The 18,026-nt window shown below is 45.3% G+C and overlaps 1 protein-coding gene across 2 annotated transcripts in view; it reads left to right on the plus strand.

Annotated features, from left to right (window-relative positions):
* Positions 1-1,200: 1,200 nt before the first annotated feature.
* The window catches only part of rpe (ribulose-5-phosphate-3-epimerase), a 56,731-nt gene continuing 39,905 nt past the window's right edge, over positions 1,201-18,026 (plus strand). Inside the window, exon 1 of one of the 2 annotated variants that reach the window (XM_072484113.1) lies at positions 1,201-1,337. Coding sequence is in view for 1 of the 2 variants with exons in the window: in XM_072484105.1 (XP_072340206.1) it covers positions 1,558-1,679 (122 nt within the window). In the remaining variant the exon portion in view is untranslated. Of the gene's footprint in view, positions 1,338-1,466; positions 1,680-18,026 lie in introns of those variants that run through there. The other variant, XM_072484105.1, reaches the window with a different exon arrangement.

Consider the following 18,026-nt stretch of genomic DNA (forward strand, 5'->3'; position numbering starts at 1 on the left):
CGGACCTTGGGTGACTGTGTGGTGTTGGTACATTCTCCCTGTGGCTGCATGGGTTTCCTAGAACCATGGAATTCCTACAGTGCAGATGAAGGCCATTCAGCCCAGCAAATCTGCACCGATCCTCTGAAAGAGTACCCTATCTCATTCCACTCACCCGCCCTATCCCCAGAACCTAATGTGTATATCCCTAGACACTTGGGGGCAACTTAGCATGACCAATCCACCTAACCTGCACATCTTTGGACTGTGGGAGGAAACCGGAGCACCCTGAGGAAACCCAAGCAGACATGGGGAGAACGTACAAAGCCCACACAGACAGTCACCCCAGGTCAGAATTGAACCCGGGTCCCTGGCGCCGTGAGGCAGCAGTACTAACCACAGTTTCCTCCAGGTGCTTCTGTTTCCTCTCACCGTTCAAAGATGTACAGGTTAGGTGGATTGGCCTTGCTAAATTTGGATTTGGATTTGTTTATTGTCACGTATACCAAGGGACAGTGAAAAGTATTTTTCTGCGAGCAGCTCAACAGATCATTAAGTACATGAAAAGAAAAGGAAATAAAAGGAAAGACATAATAGGGCAACACAATGTAACTACATAAACACCGGCATTGGGTGAAGCATACAGGGGTGTATTGCCCCTTAGTGTCCAATGGTTAGTCGGAATTATGGGGATAGGTCAGGGGAGTGGACCTGGCTATGGTGCTCTTTCAGAGGGTCGGTGCAGGCTCGATGGGCAGAATGGCTTTCTTCTGCACTGCAGTGATTCTATAAACACTAATAAATCAGATCTTACAAGCTCAGTGACAGCAAAAAACCCTGGGGCGCTTTTAAAATAATATGACCATAATCTAAATTAAAACATACAAACACTTTTAAGAATACCACACATAAAGTTATATAACATAGTGTAGATTTAAATACTTTTACAGATTTGAAAAAAATAACCAAACAATAAATAATCACCTTTATTCATAAAAAAATTAAGTTATTTTAAAAGAATCAGCAAAATAGTAATGACTGTTTCAAGGAAAGAGCAAAAATAACGTCTATATACCTTTAAAACACTTGTTAAAATAGTTGCTTGTTTTCTGATTAAATGCCTGTCCTCAATGGGCGTTCCCACGCCGGCCTGTCCTCAATGGGCGTTCCCACGCCGGCCTGTCCTCAATGGGCGTTCCCACGCCGGCCTGCCCTCACTGGGCGTCCCGAAGCTGACATGTCATAAGAAGGCGGGGCCGCATTCTTCCTGCGCCGCGCTGGAGCTTGCGCACATCGGTGCACTGGAGACCCCAGGTTGCCGCAGAGAAAGGAAGGATCCTCGCAACATCGGAGCGCAGGTAAGTGCGCAAAATTGTCTTTCAAAATCGGTGGGACGTGTAGTACAGGCATGGCTCGCAATGCGCTGGGCTAGTTCCCAGAGTGCGCTGCGCGGAGCGATCTGCAATGCATGCCGGACGAGGGGTCGGTTCCCAGAGTGCACTGCGCGGAGCGATCCCGCAGTGCATGCCTGGCTGAAGTCAGTCCCCGTCCCCCTTCTGAACAGCCGACGGTTTCGGGATGGCGCAGAGCTGCAAGATCGGGCCCTCTATTCTCAACAGCGACCTGTCCCAGCTCGGGGCCGAGTGCAAGCGGATGCTGGACTGCGGGGCGGACTACCTGCATTTGGACGTGATGGACGGGTAAGCAAGGACACTGCCTGCGAAGATGTTCTCGGGTGGGTTCATTAAGTGGGTGGGGAGCCTGTAGGTTAGAGCAGGAGTGTTGTACCTGGGACTGCAGCTGTCTCAGCAAGAGTATTGAGAATGGCAATGACTGCTTCACTGTTATATCCTCTCTAATAAAGGCTTTCTGAATGTGAATGTTAACTCTGTAACCCAGGTTCCTCAAATACCAATTTTACCAGCCTTTCTGACCAAAGTGGATAACTTGACACTTCTACATATATTGTTATACATTTGTTGTTGCTGCAAAGAGAAAAAGTAGAGGTGCCACACTTTAAGTTCGTAAAGACACAGTGCAGGCATTATTAAGAGATGTACATCGTAATTGAACTATGGGCAGCACGGTAGCATTGTGGATAGCACAATTGCTTCACAGCTCCAGGGTCGCAGGTTCGATTACGGCTTGGGTCACTGTCTGTGCGGAGTCTGCACATCCTTCCCGTGTGTGTGGGGGCTTTCTCCGGGGGCTCTGGTTTCCTCCCACAGTCCAAAGATGTGCAGGTTAGATGGATTGGCCATGATAAATTGCCCTTCGTGTCCAAAATTGCCCTTGGTGGGGTTATGGAGATAGGGTGGAGGTGTTGACCTTGGGTAGGGTGCTCTTTCCAAGAGCCGGTGCAGACTCGATGGGCCGAATGGCCTCCTTCTGCACTGTAAATTCTATGATAATTAGGAGCAGAAGTAGGCAATTCCGGGCCTGCCCCACCATTCAATCAGATCATGGCTGATGTCTTCCTGGTCTCAAATCCACCCCACACCTTTTGCCCTGTTCTTTAAAATCAGAAATAAATCTAACACCTTCTTGAAACCATTTAATGACTCAGATTCTACCACACTAGGTGGTGGCAAGTTCCACAAATTCATCACCCTCTGCGAGAAGTAGTTCATCCTCATCTCAGTTCTAAATCTACCTTCTCTCAACCTATATTTATGACATCTGCCCCACAAGGGGGAACATTTGGTCTACATTTACTTTATCAATCCCATTTAGTATTTTATACACCTCGATTAGATCTCCTCTCCGCCTTCTAAACTCCAGCAAGTTTAAGCTCAAACTGTTTAAAATGTCCTCATCTGTCAACCCCTTCATTCCTGGATTCAATCTGGTGAACCTCCTCTGAACTGCCTCCAATGACAACATATCCTTCCTCAAATAAGGAGACCAGAAATGGGCATAATACTCCAGATGCAGTCTCACCAACAATACAATTGTAACAATACTTCTCTACTTTTATATTCCAGTCCTTTTGCAATAAACATTAACATTCCATTTGCCTTTTTAATTACATGCTGTACCTGCATATCGACTTTCTGTGATTCATGAACAAAGACACCCAGATCCCTCTGCCCAGGCGCATCTTGAATGTGCTTTCCATTTAGATAGTTTGCCTTTCTATTTTTTCGGCCAAAATGGATAACCTCACACTTCCCTACATTAAACTCCATCTGCCAAACTTCGACCCAATCTCCTAGCCTATCTACATCTATCGGTAAAATCTTTATCTCCTCTTCGCTGCCCGTTTCCCCACCTATTTTAGTATCATCCACAAATTTTGCTATGTTACTCTCTGTTCCTGCATGCAGATCGTTTATATAAATTGTAAACAGTTGAGTTCCGAGGACTGATCCCTGCAGCACCCTGCTGTTTACAGTTTGCTAGCCAGAGAAGGACTAATTTATCCCGGCCCTCTGCTTTCTATCAGTGGGCCAATCCTCAATCCAATCTAGTACTCTACCCCCAGCCCCCTGCGATCCCACCTTCTGGATCAGTCTTTTATGCTGCACCTTATCATATGCCTTCTGGGAGTCTAGACATACCACATCCACAAGTTCCCCATTACCCACCTTGCTGGTTACGTCCTCAAAGAGCTCAAGCGTGACTTGCCCTTCATAAAACCATGCTGACAATGATGGATTGAGTTTTGTCTTTCCAAATGTTCAGCCATCTCCTTAATGATCGATTCCAGCGTCTTTCCCACCACAGAGGTCAAGCTAACCGGTCTATAGTTTCCTACTTTTTGCCCCTCTCCCTTTTTGAATAAGGGTGTCACATCAGTGTGTTTTCAATCCACCGGGACCCTTCCAGAATCCAGGGAATTCGGAACTATCATAACTAATGCACCCACTATCCATCAGATCCTGGAGACTTATCTGCCTTTAATCCCATCAGTTTATTCCATTTATTCAATACTGTCTCCCTAGTGATGGTTACTGCACCAAATTCCTCTGCATTAACTGTAATTTTTTATTATCTTATTTAGCCATGGAACGTTTTTCTCCCTTTTACAGTTCCTCTTCCTCTCAGGAATATACTTTTAATTGAGAGGTATTTAATATCTCCCTGAACATCTACTTGGGCCAACTCTTTCCTCAGGCCTGTGTATAATTCCCGTTGGCCAATGCTAAAACTGTAGTTTGGCACTCTTGTCTTCTCTTGCATGAATTCTAGCATGCTGTGATCACTCCCTTTAAGAGAATCCTTAACAAGACTATTTATCAAACCTTCTTTGTTACATAATACTAAATCTGAAATAGTCTGCTTCCTGGTTGGCTCCATAACATATTACTCTAAGAAACACTCTTATGAAATCTCTATCTCTCTCTCCAGCCAACCGTACCAATTTGATTATTCTAGTCAATATGCATATTACAATCACCCATGTTTACCGTTGTGTCCTTCTCACGAGCCCTCCTCATTTCTTGGTTTATACTTTGCCCCACTTTTGGGAGTATTACTTGGGGGCCTGTAAATTACTCCTACCCAGGAGTTTTTTCCCTTGTTTTATATTTCCACCCAGATCAATTCAGCATTTTGGCCCTTCGTGCCAATATCATTTCTTAATACAGCCTTGATGCCATCTTTAACCAATAAAGCAACTCCATCTCCTGTTCTATCCTTTCGGAATACTGAGTACCCTAGGATATTCAACTCCCAGTCCCGATCCTCCAGCAACTATGTTTCAGGAAATCATACCCATTTGTCTCTATTTGTGCTGTCAGCTCATTGGCCTTATTCCGAATACTGCGTGCATTTAGGTACTACTGATATGTCCTACTGATTTGTCTTTCCCTTGCAGGATTTTCTTGTGAAGTACGCTTTCCACACAATCTGACCTCCTTTTATTAATCTCTGATAATACTTGGCTTCATCCCCCAACTTACACTCCCACAGTCACCTTACACTTTGATTTTTTAAATGTTTCCTTTCCCCTCCATAGTCGTTAGATTGGCCTGCCTGTTCATCCTAATAACCTCTACCTTCTCCTCACATGCTGACCTAATGCATTGATTCATATTAATCATTGTACTACTCGTAGCTTTACACTTCCCTTCTCTTTCCCCCCCCTCTTCCCCCATGTATGATGGTGAACTCCCCTAAAACGCTCCCTCTGCAGAAGGCAACACATGACATTTTCACTAGCCAGTAGTGTTACTTGAATACATAACACCCCATCCCATTACTTTATTGTCAGCAACTTTTCTTTTAAACACTTAAACAACAGATTCAACACAATATTCATTACATCAGATCATCATGTTATTTATACATATCTACATCAGTAAGACGGTCGCTTTGGTGGACCTCTGTCTCGTTTCTGACCGAATCCTATGCTCAGGAATTTGGCTGTTAGAGTTCACGGAAGTATCTTCATGATCACTTGGTGGTGGTACCACTTGTGAAATTAACTTGGTAACTGTCTCTGTTGGTACTGACTATTCGGTAGTGACAGATTCAGTCATTTCTGACTGTCCATACATTCCAATGTGAATATTTCTGGTGAAGACTCTGTACATTCACTTCGTAAAGCTAATAGCTGGTCGGTGTGCCAACGCCAAACTCGTTCATCGTCAGTTTGACTGTGTAAGATATCGGACCTGTCTTGGTTAGAATGATGGCTGGAGTCAATTTTTCACTCACGGTATAATTCCTAGCTAGAACATCTTCCCCAGCTTAAAGACTCGACGCTTTGAGTTTTGCTCTTCTAACCATTTTTGTTTGATGCTATCGCCTGACATTTTCCAAGGTTGTAGGTCGTGTCAAGAGGTCTAATTTCATTCTCAATTTTCTCTTGAATAGTAGCATCGCGGTAGGCTTTGCATTGTTGAATGTGCAGAATTTCCATATATTTAAAAAGTTGTCAACACGTCTTAATCTCTTGATGCTTTTGCTGTTTGAGCGATTGCACAAAGCATTTGGCCAGCCTGTTGGTTGCTGGGTGAAACAGAGCGGATTTAATGTGGCAGATACCAATCCTCTTCCAAGTAATCTTCAAACTCTATTGATGTAAATTGAGTCCCATTCTCACTGCTGTTCTGGACCTTGGAAATACCTTAGCTTTGAAGAGTTACCACATGAAAGAATGATAGCAAAGTAAGAGCCCATGGGATCCAAGGAAATTTGGCAAATTGGAGGCAGAATTGGCTGAATGGTAGGAAGCAGAAGGTGATGGTTGAGAGGTGTTTTTCCGACTGGAAGCCTGTGTCCAGTGGTGTCCCTCGGGGATCAGTGTTGGGGCCCTTGCTGTTTGTGGTTTTATAAATTATTTAGATTTAAATGTAGGAGGGTTGATCAGTAATTACGTGGACAATACCAAAAATTGGTGGGGTGGTAAATAGTGAGGAGGATAGCCTTTGATTACTGGAGAATATAGAACAAAAGCATACATGATAAATGGCAGGGCCCTGGCAAGCACCGAGAGGATCAGAGGGACCAGGTACACCAGCCCCTTGAGGAAGTAGGGCAGTTGGATACAGTGGTTACGAAGCCATATGGTATACTTGACTTTATTAGCCGAGGCATAGAGTTTAAGAGCAGGAAGGTTATGCAAACCGTGGGGTTAGACCACAACTAGAGTATTGAGTGCAGTTCTGGAATCCACATTTATAGGGGGATGTGATAGCACTGGGAAGGATGCCGAGGTGATGTGATAGCACTGGGAAGGATGCCGAGGAGATGTGATAGCACTGGGAAGGATGCAGAGGTGATGTGATAGCACTGGGAAGGATGCAGAGGTGATGTGATAGCACTGGGAAGGATGCAGAGGAGATTTGTTTCTTGGGTTGGTGAGTTTTAGTTACGAATAGAGATTGGATAGACTGGATTGTTTTCCTTGGAGCAGAGGAGGCTGAAAGGGGACATATATGAGAGGCATTGATAGAGCACACAGGAAGAAACATTTCCCCTTGGTGGAAGGATCAATAACGGGGGGAATATATTTAAGGTAAGGGGCAGGCGGTTTAAAGGGGATGTGAGGAAACATCTTTTAACCCAGATGGTGGTGGGAGTCTGGAACTCGCTGCCTGAAAGGGTGGTGGAGGCAGAGACCCTAATAACATTTAAGAAGTATTTAGATGTGCACTTGCCATGCCAAGGCATACAAGGCTATGGGCCAAGTGCTGGGAAATGGGATTAGAACGCTCAGTTGGTTGTTTTTGCGCAGATGTGATGGGTCGAAGGGCCATTTCTGTGCTGTAGACCTCTGACTCTAGTCTCTCAATTGTCTGTTTGGTTGTTGTGGATTTCATGATTGCGACTTCTGGCCATTTTGTGTGCATCAACCATCACTAGGATCATATGCTCTTCAATTGGACCAGCACAGTCGAGATGAATTATCTGTCATGGCTGTGTATGCCATTCCCATGCATACAAAGTTTGCAGGGCTGGGGTATTCCTTAATGTAGTACAGGATGGCATGGCCCCACCATCTCAATTTGAGCATCTAGTAGCTGTGTACCAACTGCTTAATCTGAATCATACCAGGATGTCCTCCATGTAGCTGTTCAAGGATTCTGATAGACATAGCGGAATGATCACTCAAATACCCAACAGCAGAACTCCACTCTGCGCTGTCAACTCAAGTCGCCAAATGATGTAGGGCTTGAGATGTGGATTCTTTCAGTGCATATTTGTTAAGGTGCCTTTTTAGATCATAACCTTGCCATCACTGGATCGGTTCTTGTATACCTTTGTACTTAAGTTTCCAGTACGTTTTCAAAGTGAAAGAGATACAAAATATTTACAAAATTTATCAGATTCTTCTTTGACTTCCTGATCTTGTTTGACTTGTAGCGGCAGTCCAGATAAAGTGTCTGCATTTACATGCTGCTCTGACTTATGATACTGGATATTGCAATAATAATTGAGCAATTCCTAAAAATGACCTCAACTGTGTCACGTTTTGTGGGCGTGGAGTTTCTAGGATCTCAGCCATCTTCTTTGATTCTTTATGTAAACTGTTTTTGTCAGTGCTATGACCCAGATAATTGATAGAAGACTTAAAGAATTGACACTTTTCTTTCTTGACTCTTAAGATTGTGATTTTGCAAACTTGCAAGAGTAGCTTCCGAATTCTTTACGTATCCTTCATCATTCAAACCTATAATATTGCCCATCAGATACCCCACTCAGAATTTGATCCATGGATCTCTGAAAAAGAGCAGGTGCCAAAGTTATTCCAAATGGAAGTCTCTGATAATAAAAAAGACCTTTGTATCACTATTGGTAAGAAATTATTGTGATTCTGCAGCCGCATTCATCTGTAGATATACTTTTATTTCGCTAAATGTTTGGCCTCCTGAGAGTCCAGCAAATAAATGTTCGATAAGGATAACGGTCAGCACACAATACTGGGTTGATTTGTGGTCTTGAAATCCCCACATATTCTTACTGAACCATCCCTTTTTAACACTGGAGCAATTGGTGTCACCCAGTCACTAGCGGTAACAGCCTCAATGCATCCAGTCTCAATTAACGTCTCAAGTTCTTTCACTTTTGTCTGGATGGCATAAGGTACGCTATGCGCTTTAAGACACTTAGACACACCGTCTGGCTTGATCTTTTTCACTTCCGCTCCTGTCATGGATCCAAGTGACTCTTCAAATATCTTTTGCATACTTATTCAGAAGTAGTTGTAGGCCATTCGAGAATCAACACGTTGGTTCACGATGGCTCAGTTGTGCTTTCTTTTCCTCAACCATGATCTCCCAAGCAATGCTGGAAAGCTTCCTTGGACAATGTGGAGAGGCAACGCCCCTTTTTGACTTATCTTCCACATTTACCTTGATGTATCCCTTTGGTGATACAACATTTTCGGTGTATGTCCTCATGACAACATCTGATGGTTGTAAAGGTAGATATGGTAGATGTTTTGGCTTCTGACTGTGTACTATCTCGGGTATGAGTGATACTGTAATACCCGTATCCAATTCCATCTTGATAGTGTTTCCATTAAGTTTTGATTATACCCAATACTGTTGTTGATCTCAAGACACCAAGCTTGAATTCTTTAAGCTGACTTGACATATTGTCCCCAGTGAATCTTTAGTTTTGTCATTTAACTGATGAATCTGATGAGCAGACTTATAGTGTTTTTCTTGGTCCACTTCTTTTGTGCTGATGAAGGTTGGTGTGACCAACATGCCTTGGCGATGTGGCCTATTTTATCACAATATTTGTATTTATTCTCCTTCCTCCAACATTCTCCTGCTGAATGACCCACTTGAGTGCAACGATGACACAGTAGATTTTTCGCAGACCTGCTTCTAGCAGTCTCCATCTTATGAACTTTTGCTCGGACTCCAACAAACAAAAGCCTCTTTTGTTGCAAGTTCCATGGAAGTAGCAGTTTCCACAGCCGTTTTCAGGGTTAATGCACCTTCAGTCAACACTTTTTTCTTTAATTTCTGAGACCACAAACCAGTCCGTCTCGAAGTGCATCGTCAAGCTTTTGACCAAATTCACAATACTTGGTTAATTTACTTGGCATTGCTGCAAAACTCTTTCCCCTTCCTCTTGCGCATGCCGACGGAAGCAGAATCTTTCAACTATCACCAGCGTACGGGAAGTGAAATGTCCTTCCAAGGTTGTCATTAACTCTGTCAGTCTTTTCTTCTGGTTTAGCTGGGTGGATTAGGTTCTGTAACAACATGGATGTTTTTAGCCCAACCGAGCTGAGAAAAGTCGCAGCATGCAGGTGTTCCGGTGTCTGGTTTGCTGGATGGTACAATTGGGACCTTTCCTGATAAGAATTCCATGTCTCATAATCCTTGTCAAACGCCATTTTTCAGATCCCGGTTCCCTGATCTGTGCTTCCTTCAGCCTTTCCCTCTTCTGTTTATTTCCCAACAGAAGGCAATCTCCAAGCCCTCAAATAAATTAGTTCTTCTCTTGCTTGGACTATTGGTTCCCGAGCAGTAGGTTGCAGAGTTAGGAGCCTTCTAGGTTCCTGTTTCCGTGGCCTGCTTACAGTGCCGTATGTGCGGTCTCTTCAGCCTTTAGCCACTACAAGCAGTAAGTACCCAGAAACTTTGATTCCTTTGTTTAAAAGATATGTTGCAGTGTCCCGATTAATTTTTGACACCCTTTTGCACTAATAATAATCTTTATTGTCACAAGTAGGCTTACATTAACACTGCAATGCAGTTACTGTGAAAAGCCCCTAGTCGCCACACTCCGGCGCCAGTTCGGGTACACTGAGGGAGAATTCAGAATGTCCAAATTACCTAACAGCACGTCTTTCGGGACTTATGGGAGGAAACCGGAGCACCCGGAGGAAACCCACGCAGACACGGGGAGAACGTGCAGACTCCACACAGACAGTGATCCAAGCCGGAAAACGAACCTGGGACCCTGGAGCTGTGAAGCAACAGTGCTAACCACTGTCCTACCGTGCCGCCCACTACCGTACCATAGCGGCTGTCGCGATCAATCGATTGACTTGCCGATGCCTCTCTACGATCTGAACAATGAAAACATTTTTTTTTACTTGCCACAAAGATGATGATTTTTGGCCCGAGAGGTGATAATGGTTTTCTTCACACCTCCAAATCTTTGTTGACGGTTGTTTATTTCCCGAATCTCTGTTTACTTTAATAAATTCAGAGTACTCAATTATTTTTTTCCAATTAAGGGACAATTTGGCTTGGCCAATTCCCCTAAACTGCACATTAACGTCACACAGATAGTGATCCAGGGCTGGGATCGAACCTAGGTTTGAGTGCCGCAGGCAGCAGTGCTAGCCACTGTGCCACCGTGCTGCCCATGCCCGAATCTCTGTTGATGGTTTTTTCTTCTGGCCCCAAATCTTCACCTGAATCCATATCACCAGTTTTCTCTTTGGTTATATATTTGTTATTGGTGGCACACTGGTTAGCATTGCTGCCTGACAGCGCCAGGAACTCTGGTATAATTCCGGCCTTGGGTAGAATTTGCACATTCTCCTTGTGGATTTCCCATGGATGCTCCAGTTTCCTGCCACTGTCCAAAGATGTGCAGATCAGATGGATTAGCCATGCTAAATTGCCCCTTAGTATTTTAAAGATGTTTAGGTTATGTGGAGTTATGGGGATAGGGCAACGATGTGGGCTTAGCGAAGGTGCTGTTTCAGAGGGTTGGTGCAGACTCAATGGGCAGAATGGCCCCCTGCACTGTAGGGATTGTAGAGGTGCCATGTTTTAAATTTGTAGAAAAAAAGAGTGCAAAGTTTATTAATAGATGTTGCTTCTACATGATATGATGATTGCCCCCTTACAAACATATTGTACCACAACGAACAATCACAACAACAAAATTGCCCCGCCTGAGAAGAATAAAAAACCCACCCTCCGGCCCCCACACGACCCGCATCCTCCGAACTCCGTTGTTCCAACTCCTCCGTCTCCCATCAACGTTCAGTTCTCCCCTAGTTTATCATCTTTAATAAAGTCATTGGCCTCCTCTAGGGTTTCAAAATGGTACTCTCGGCCTTCAAAATCCATCCATAGTTTTGCAGGATACAGCACACCAAACTTGACCTTCCTTCGATAAAGAGCTGCTTTGGCCCTGTTGAACCAGGCAAGCCTTTTTCGCCAACTCTGCTCCAATAGATTCGGAACCTGTTCCCCTCCCATTCGCAGTTCCACTTCTCCATGGCCCACTGCCGGATCTTCTCCTTCTCCACAGACTATGGAGCCTCACAGTCACTGCCCGCGGTGGCTCCCACGCTCTTGGCTTCTGCCTCAGAGACCTGTGCACGCTATCCACCTCTGCGACCTTGTCCAGCATCCCCTCCTCCACCAGCATCCTTGAGACGTATCTCGTGGCACTAGCGCCTTCCACTCCCTCTAGGCGATACGCAGGTTCTGCCTTCTAGATCTATTTTCCTGCTCCTCGACCTTTGCCCTTAACGACTTTCAAAAGTTTCCCAGGAGTCCTGATGTGTTGGGTGCTCTGGATCCGTGGAATACATACAGGCCACCAACACTTAAAATAGTGCAACACTATTTTATTAAATTAGAAACTGTTGAACATACTTTCACTGTGGGTTAACACGATGTTAGATTAAACTAAAGACCTATGCCTGTCCGAACCAGTCTATGCACTCAGCACATGGTGAAGACCTGTGCTGTAGGCTGTAAGCTCTGTCCTTCTAAGAGGCTGCATCCCGAATGAACGGGAACTCTGATGCCCCCTGTCTTTATAGTGAGGCGGCTCTAACTGGTGATTGGCTACGGTGTTGTGTGTGTTGATTGGTCTTGCTGTGTGTCCATCAGTGTGTGTCTGCACCATGATATACTGGTGTATATTATGACATCCCCCCCCCCTTTTTATAAAAGAATGTATGTGTGTGGGAATAAATAATGTATGGTGAGAATGTCCCTAACTACGTGTGGGGTGCAAAGACATATTTACAGGACTACGTACATGAGAACTAAGCTATTTACATAGGAAGGTGCCTGGTGCAGAGAAGCAGTATGCAACAAGAATAACGAGATCAACACAATATACAAACCAGGGAAACGATCAAACAAAGCAACAAAACAATTCAGAGAGTCTCTAAGTCCGCAAAGTTCATAAATCAAGTCTGAGGTGGGCGACGAATTCTGGTTGACCGTAAGGGTGGCACACCACTCATTGTCCGGATCGATGCTGTAAACCAACAGAGGCTGGATTCTTTGCTTCGGGGACACCCTGTTTTTTGTAACGATACCGACTCGAAAAGGTGCCTTCGGGTCATCGGTGTCAATATCGGGTTGTAGGTCCGCATCGGACTCGGTGACCGTGGGTTGAATGGCCCGGACATTCCTGCGAGGCTGGCTGGAGCGAATTGGCAGGCCGAGCTCATCTGCATAAAGCAGCATAGTGGCCAAGTTTGCCACATCTCAGGCATTGTCAGGATTTGGCAGGGCAGTGCCGCTTTAAGTGGGTGGAGCCACAGTTGCCGCACATTGTAGCGTCAGTACTTTCGCTGCGCCACCTCGCATGCGCGGTGCGGCCGTACGTTGTGCTCGCCTGCGTAGTACGTTCGTCGACGTCGCTGTCCCCTTGTTCGGTGTGCACAAGCGCGGGAGTCCGTGAAAAGCGCGCAAAATGGCCGCCCTCATCCAGGCTGAGGCCCTGGAGTTGCTCGATTGCTTGGACCCATTCTGCCTCCTGGGGACCTTGCCGTGCCGTTTCAGCCGCTTGGCTGTGGGAATACCGACTAGTGGCATGTTCGTGTAGCACGCAGGAGATGGTGGTCGCTAGGGTGAGGTGCTTCACCTTGAGGAGCTGCTGGCGTAGGGGGTCCGACTGAACACCAAAAACGATCTGGTCGCGTATCATGGAGTCGGAGGTGGGCCCGTAATTACAGGACTGTGCAAGGATGCGGAGGTGGGTGAGAAAGGACTGGAAAGGTTCATCCTTACCCTGCAAACGCTGTTGGAATACATAGTGCTCGAAACTTTCATTCACCTCTATGTTGCAGTGAGTGTCAAACTTGAGGAGGACCGTCTTGAATTTTGATTTATCTTCATCATCAGCAAAGGTGAGAATTGAAAATGTGGATGGCATGTTCCCCGGCCGTGGATAGGAAGACAGCGCTCTTCCTGGTGTCCGAGGCATCTTCCCAGTCTGTGGCTTCAAGGTAGAGCTGGAAACGTTGTTTGAATATCTTCCAGTTGGCCCCTAGGTTACCGGTGATGCGGGACGGCGGGCGGACGCTGTCCATTTTGCAGGATGACTGTATGCTGGTGGAAGGCAGATCACTTGCAGGTAGGTCTAAGAAGTTCCAATATCCCTCAACTCCTGTTATCATGATGTGTTGGGTGCTCTGGATCCGTGGAACACCTACAGGCCACCAACACCTAAAATAGTGCAACGCTATTTTATTCAGTTAGAAACTGTTGAACATACTTTCACTGTGGGTTAACACGATGTTAGATTAAACTAAAGACCTATGCCTATCCTAACCAGTCTATGCATTCAGCACATGGTGAGGATCTGTGCTGTAAGCTCTGTCCTGTCCTTGTAGGAGGCTGCATCCCGAATGAGCGGGAACTCTGATGCCCCCTGTCTTTTTATAGTGAGTGTGCTCTAACTGGTGATTGGCTGCGGTGTTGTGTGTGTTGATTGGTCTTGCTGTGTGTCCATCAGTGTGTGTGTGTGTGTATCTGCACCATGATATACTGGTGTATATTATGACAAGTCCCACCTCTGCCTCCAATGCCACCACCCGATCACTGATTGGACATCACCCTCTCCATCTTCCGCATCTGCGAACCCTGTGCCTCCAAGCACTTCTCTACTCTCTCCATCTACCGTCCCCTCCTTAGATCGATCCTCCTGCATCTCCTTGTGTTGCTGGCAGAACTCCTGATAAAGGCCATTAACTGCTCCATCTGGGATTTTCCAGCATGTGCCAACCCTTCCTCCTCCATTATATTTCCAATTACTCCTGTGCCACATGCTTCTTCCGTTTCCTTGGCCGGGTCTGACATCCCAGAGACATGCCACTCACGGGGGGAACTTCTCCTCCACATCTTCAGCTATATTTTCATGTCAAAATTTCCCCATTTTCGGGTAAAAAGAGCTCAAATCAATGCCTTCAAGCCGGATGGAGCTATCCTGTGTGCGACCACTCATTCCATGGCCACCACCGGAAATCTCTACTTAATTTTCTGTCCATTTCACCAATCCTCATTTCCTCGAGTCCCAATCTTAGTAGTGAAATCTTTTTTGAAAATCCAGTGCACTACGTGCACACTTTCTAACACAGTATGTAGATTGTCCGACCAGAGGAGGGGCAATATTGGATTTAGTACTGGGTAATGAACCAGGGCAAGTGATAGATTTGTTAGTGGGGGAGCATTTTGGAGATAGTGACCACAATTCTGTGACTTTCACTTTAGTAATGGAGAGGGATAGGTACGTGCAACAGGGCAAGGTTTACAATTGGGGGAAGGGTAAATACGATGTTGTCAGACAAGAATTGACACAAGTGAAATGTGGAACTTGTTCAAGGAACAGGTGCTACGTGTCCTTGATATGTATGTCCCTGTCAGGCAGGGAAGAGATGGTCGAGTGAGGGAACCATGGTTGACAAGAGAGGTTGAATGTCTTGTTAAGAGGAAAAAGGAGACTTATGTAAGGCTGAGGAAACAAGGTTCAGACAGGGCATTGGAGGGATACAAGATAGCCAGGAGGGAACTGAAGAAAGGGATTAGGAGAGCTAAGAGAGGGCATGAACAATCTTTGGCGGGTAGGATCAAGGAAAACCCCAAGGCCTTTTACACATATGTGAGAAATATGAGAATGACTAGAGCGAGGGTAGGTCCGATCAAGGACAGTAGCGGGAGATTGTGTATTGAGTCTGAAGAGATAGGAGAGGTCTTGAACGAGTACTTTTCTTCTGTATTTACAAATGAGAGGGGCGATATTGTTGAAGAGGACAGTGTGAAACAGATTGGTAAGCTCGAGGAAATACTTGTTAGGAAGGAAGATGTGTTGGGCATTTTGAAAAACTTGAGGATAGACAAGTCCCCCGGGCCTGACGGCATATATCCAAGGATTCTATGGGAAGCAAGAGATGAAATTGCAGAGCCGTTGGCAATGATCTTTTCGTCCTCACTGTCAACAGGGGTGGTACCAGGGGATTGGAGAGTGGCGAATGTCGTGCCCCTGTTCAAAAAAGGGACTAGGGATAACCCTGGGAATTATAGGCCAGTTAGTCTTACTTCGGTGGTAGGCAAAGTAATGGAAAGGGTACTGAAGGATAGGATTTCTGAGCATCTGGAAAGACACTGCTTGATTAGGGATAGTCAGCATGGATTTGTGAGGGGTAGGTCTTGCCTTACAAGTCTTATTGAATTCTTCGAGGAGGTGACCAAGCATGTGAATGAAGGTAAAGCAGTGGATGTAGTGTACATGGATTTTAGTAAGGCATTTGATAAAGTTCCCCATGGTAGGCTTATGCAGAAAGTAAGGAGGCATGGGATAGTGGGAAATTTGGCCAGTTGGATAACGAACTGGCTAACCGATAGAAGTCAGAGAGTGGTGGTGGATGGCAAATATTCAGCCTGGATCCCAGTGGCGTACCGCAGGGATCAGTTCTGGGTCCTCTGTTGTTTGTGATTTTCATTAATGACTTGGATGAGGGAGTTGAAGGGTGGGTCAGTAAATTTGCAGACGATACGAAGATTGGTGGAGTTGTGGATAGTAAGGAGGGCTGTTGTTGCAAAGAGACATAGATAGGATGCAGAGCTGGGCTGAGAAGTGGCAGATGGAGTTTAACCCTGAAAAGTGTGAGGTTGTCCATTTTGGAAGGACAAATATGAATATGGAATACAGGGTTAACGGTAGAGTTCTTGGCAATGTGGAGGAGCAGAGAGATCTTGGGGTCTATGTTCATACATCTTTGAAAGTTGCCACTCAAGTGGATAGAGTTGTGAAGAAGGCCTATGGTGTGCTCGCGTTCATTAACAGAGGGATTGAATTTAAGAGCCGTGAGGTGATGATGCAGCTGTACAAAACTTTGGTAAGGCTACATTTGGAGTACTGTGTACAGTTCTGGTCGCCTCATTTTAGGAAGGATGTGGAAGCTTTGGAAAAGGTGCAAAGAAGATTTACCAGGATGATGCCTGGAATGGAGAGTAGGTCTTACGAGGAAAGGTTGAGGGTGCTAGGCCTTTTCTCATTAGAACGGAGAAGGATGAGGGGCGACTTGATAGAGGTTTATAAGATGATCAGGGGAATAGATAGAGTAGACAGTCAGAGACTTTTTCCCCGGGTGGAACAAACCATTACAAGGGGACATAAATTTAAGGTGGAAGATATAGGAGGGATATCAGAGGTAGGTTCTTTACCCAGAGAGTAGTGGGGGCATGGAATGCACTGCCTGTGGAAGTAGTTGAGTCGGAAACATTAGGGACCTTCAAGCAGCTATTGGATAGGTACGTGGATTACGGTAAAATGATATAGTGTAGATTTATTTGTTCTTAAGGGCAGTACGGTAGCATTGTGGATAGCACAATTGCTTCACAGCTCCAGGGTCCCAGGTTCGATTCTGGCTTGGGTCACTGTCTGTGCGGAGTCTGCACGTCCTCCCCGTGTCTGCGTGGGTTTCCTCCGGGTGCTCCGGTTTCCTCCCACAGTCCAAAGATGTGCGGGTTAGGTGAATTGGCCAATGATAAATTGCCCTTAATGTCCAAATTGCCCTTGGTGTTGGGTGGAGGTGTTGAGTTTGGGTAGGGTGCTCTTTCCAAGAGCCGGTGCAGACTCAAAGGGCCGAATGGCCTCCTTCTGCACTGTAAATTCAATGATAATCTATGATTAATCTAGGACAAAGGTTCGGCACAACATCGTGGGCCGAAGGGTCTGTTCTGTGCTGTATTTTCTATGTTTTCTATGTTCTATGTACGTAGTGTCCCCTTTATCTACCCTGATTACAATCAAAAAACAGACCTTTTCTTTTCATACATCTATGTTGACTGTTTAATCATAATTTTCTTGGTGTCTTGTATTATTATAGAATGGTTAACGCATAGACGGGGGCTTTTATGCCTGTTGTGTCTATGTTGCTCTCTGCAAAAGCAACTCGCCTAGCTCCACTCCCATGCCTTTTCCCAATAGCCCTGCAAATATTTTCTCTTTGATATTTCTCCAATTCTCCTTATAAAGGCTGCAATTGAATCTGCCTCCACCAAGCTCTTGAGCAATACATTTCAGATCCTAATCACTTGCTGCATAAAAGTTATTCCTCATGTTGTTGTAAACTCCTTTGCTGATCACCTTAAAATGCTGTCCTCTGGTTCTTGATCCTTCCACCAGTGGGAACAGTTTCCCCCTATCTACTTTGTCTAGACACCTCATGATTTTTAACAGCTCCATCAAATCTCCTTTCAACTTTCTCTTCTCCAAGGACAACAGCCTGAGCTTCTCCAGTCTATCCACTAATCTTTTCTGAACTCTCTCTTTAATTCACATCCTTTCCAAATTAGGTGTCTCGTAATAGACTGATGTCAGGCTTTTAATTCCGTTTTTCTCCCTCCTTCCTTGAATTGCGGGTTACT

Source organism: Scyliorhinus torazame, chromosome 2, assembly GCF_047496885.1.
Source record: "Scyliorhinus torazame isolate Kashiwa2021f chromosome 2, sScyTor2.1, whole genome shotgun sequence".
Lineage (NCBI taxonomy): Eukaryota > Metazoa > Chordata > Chondrichthyes > Carcharhiniformes > Scyliorhinidae > Scyliorhinus > Scyliorhinus torazame.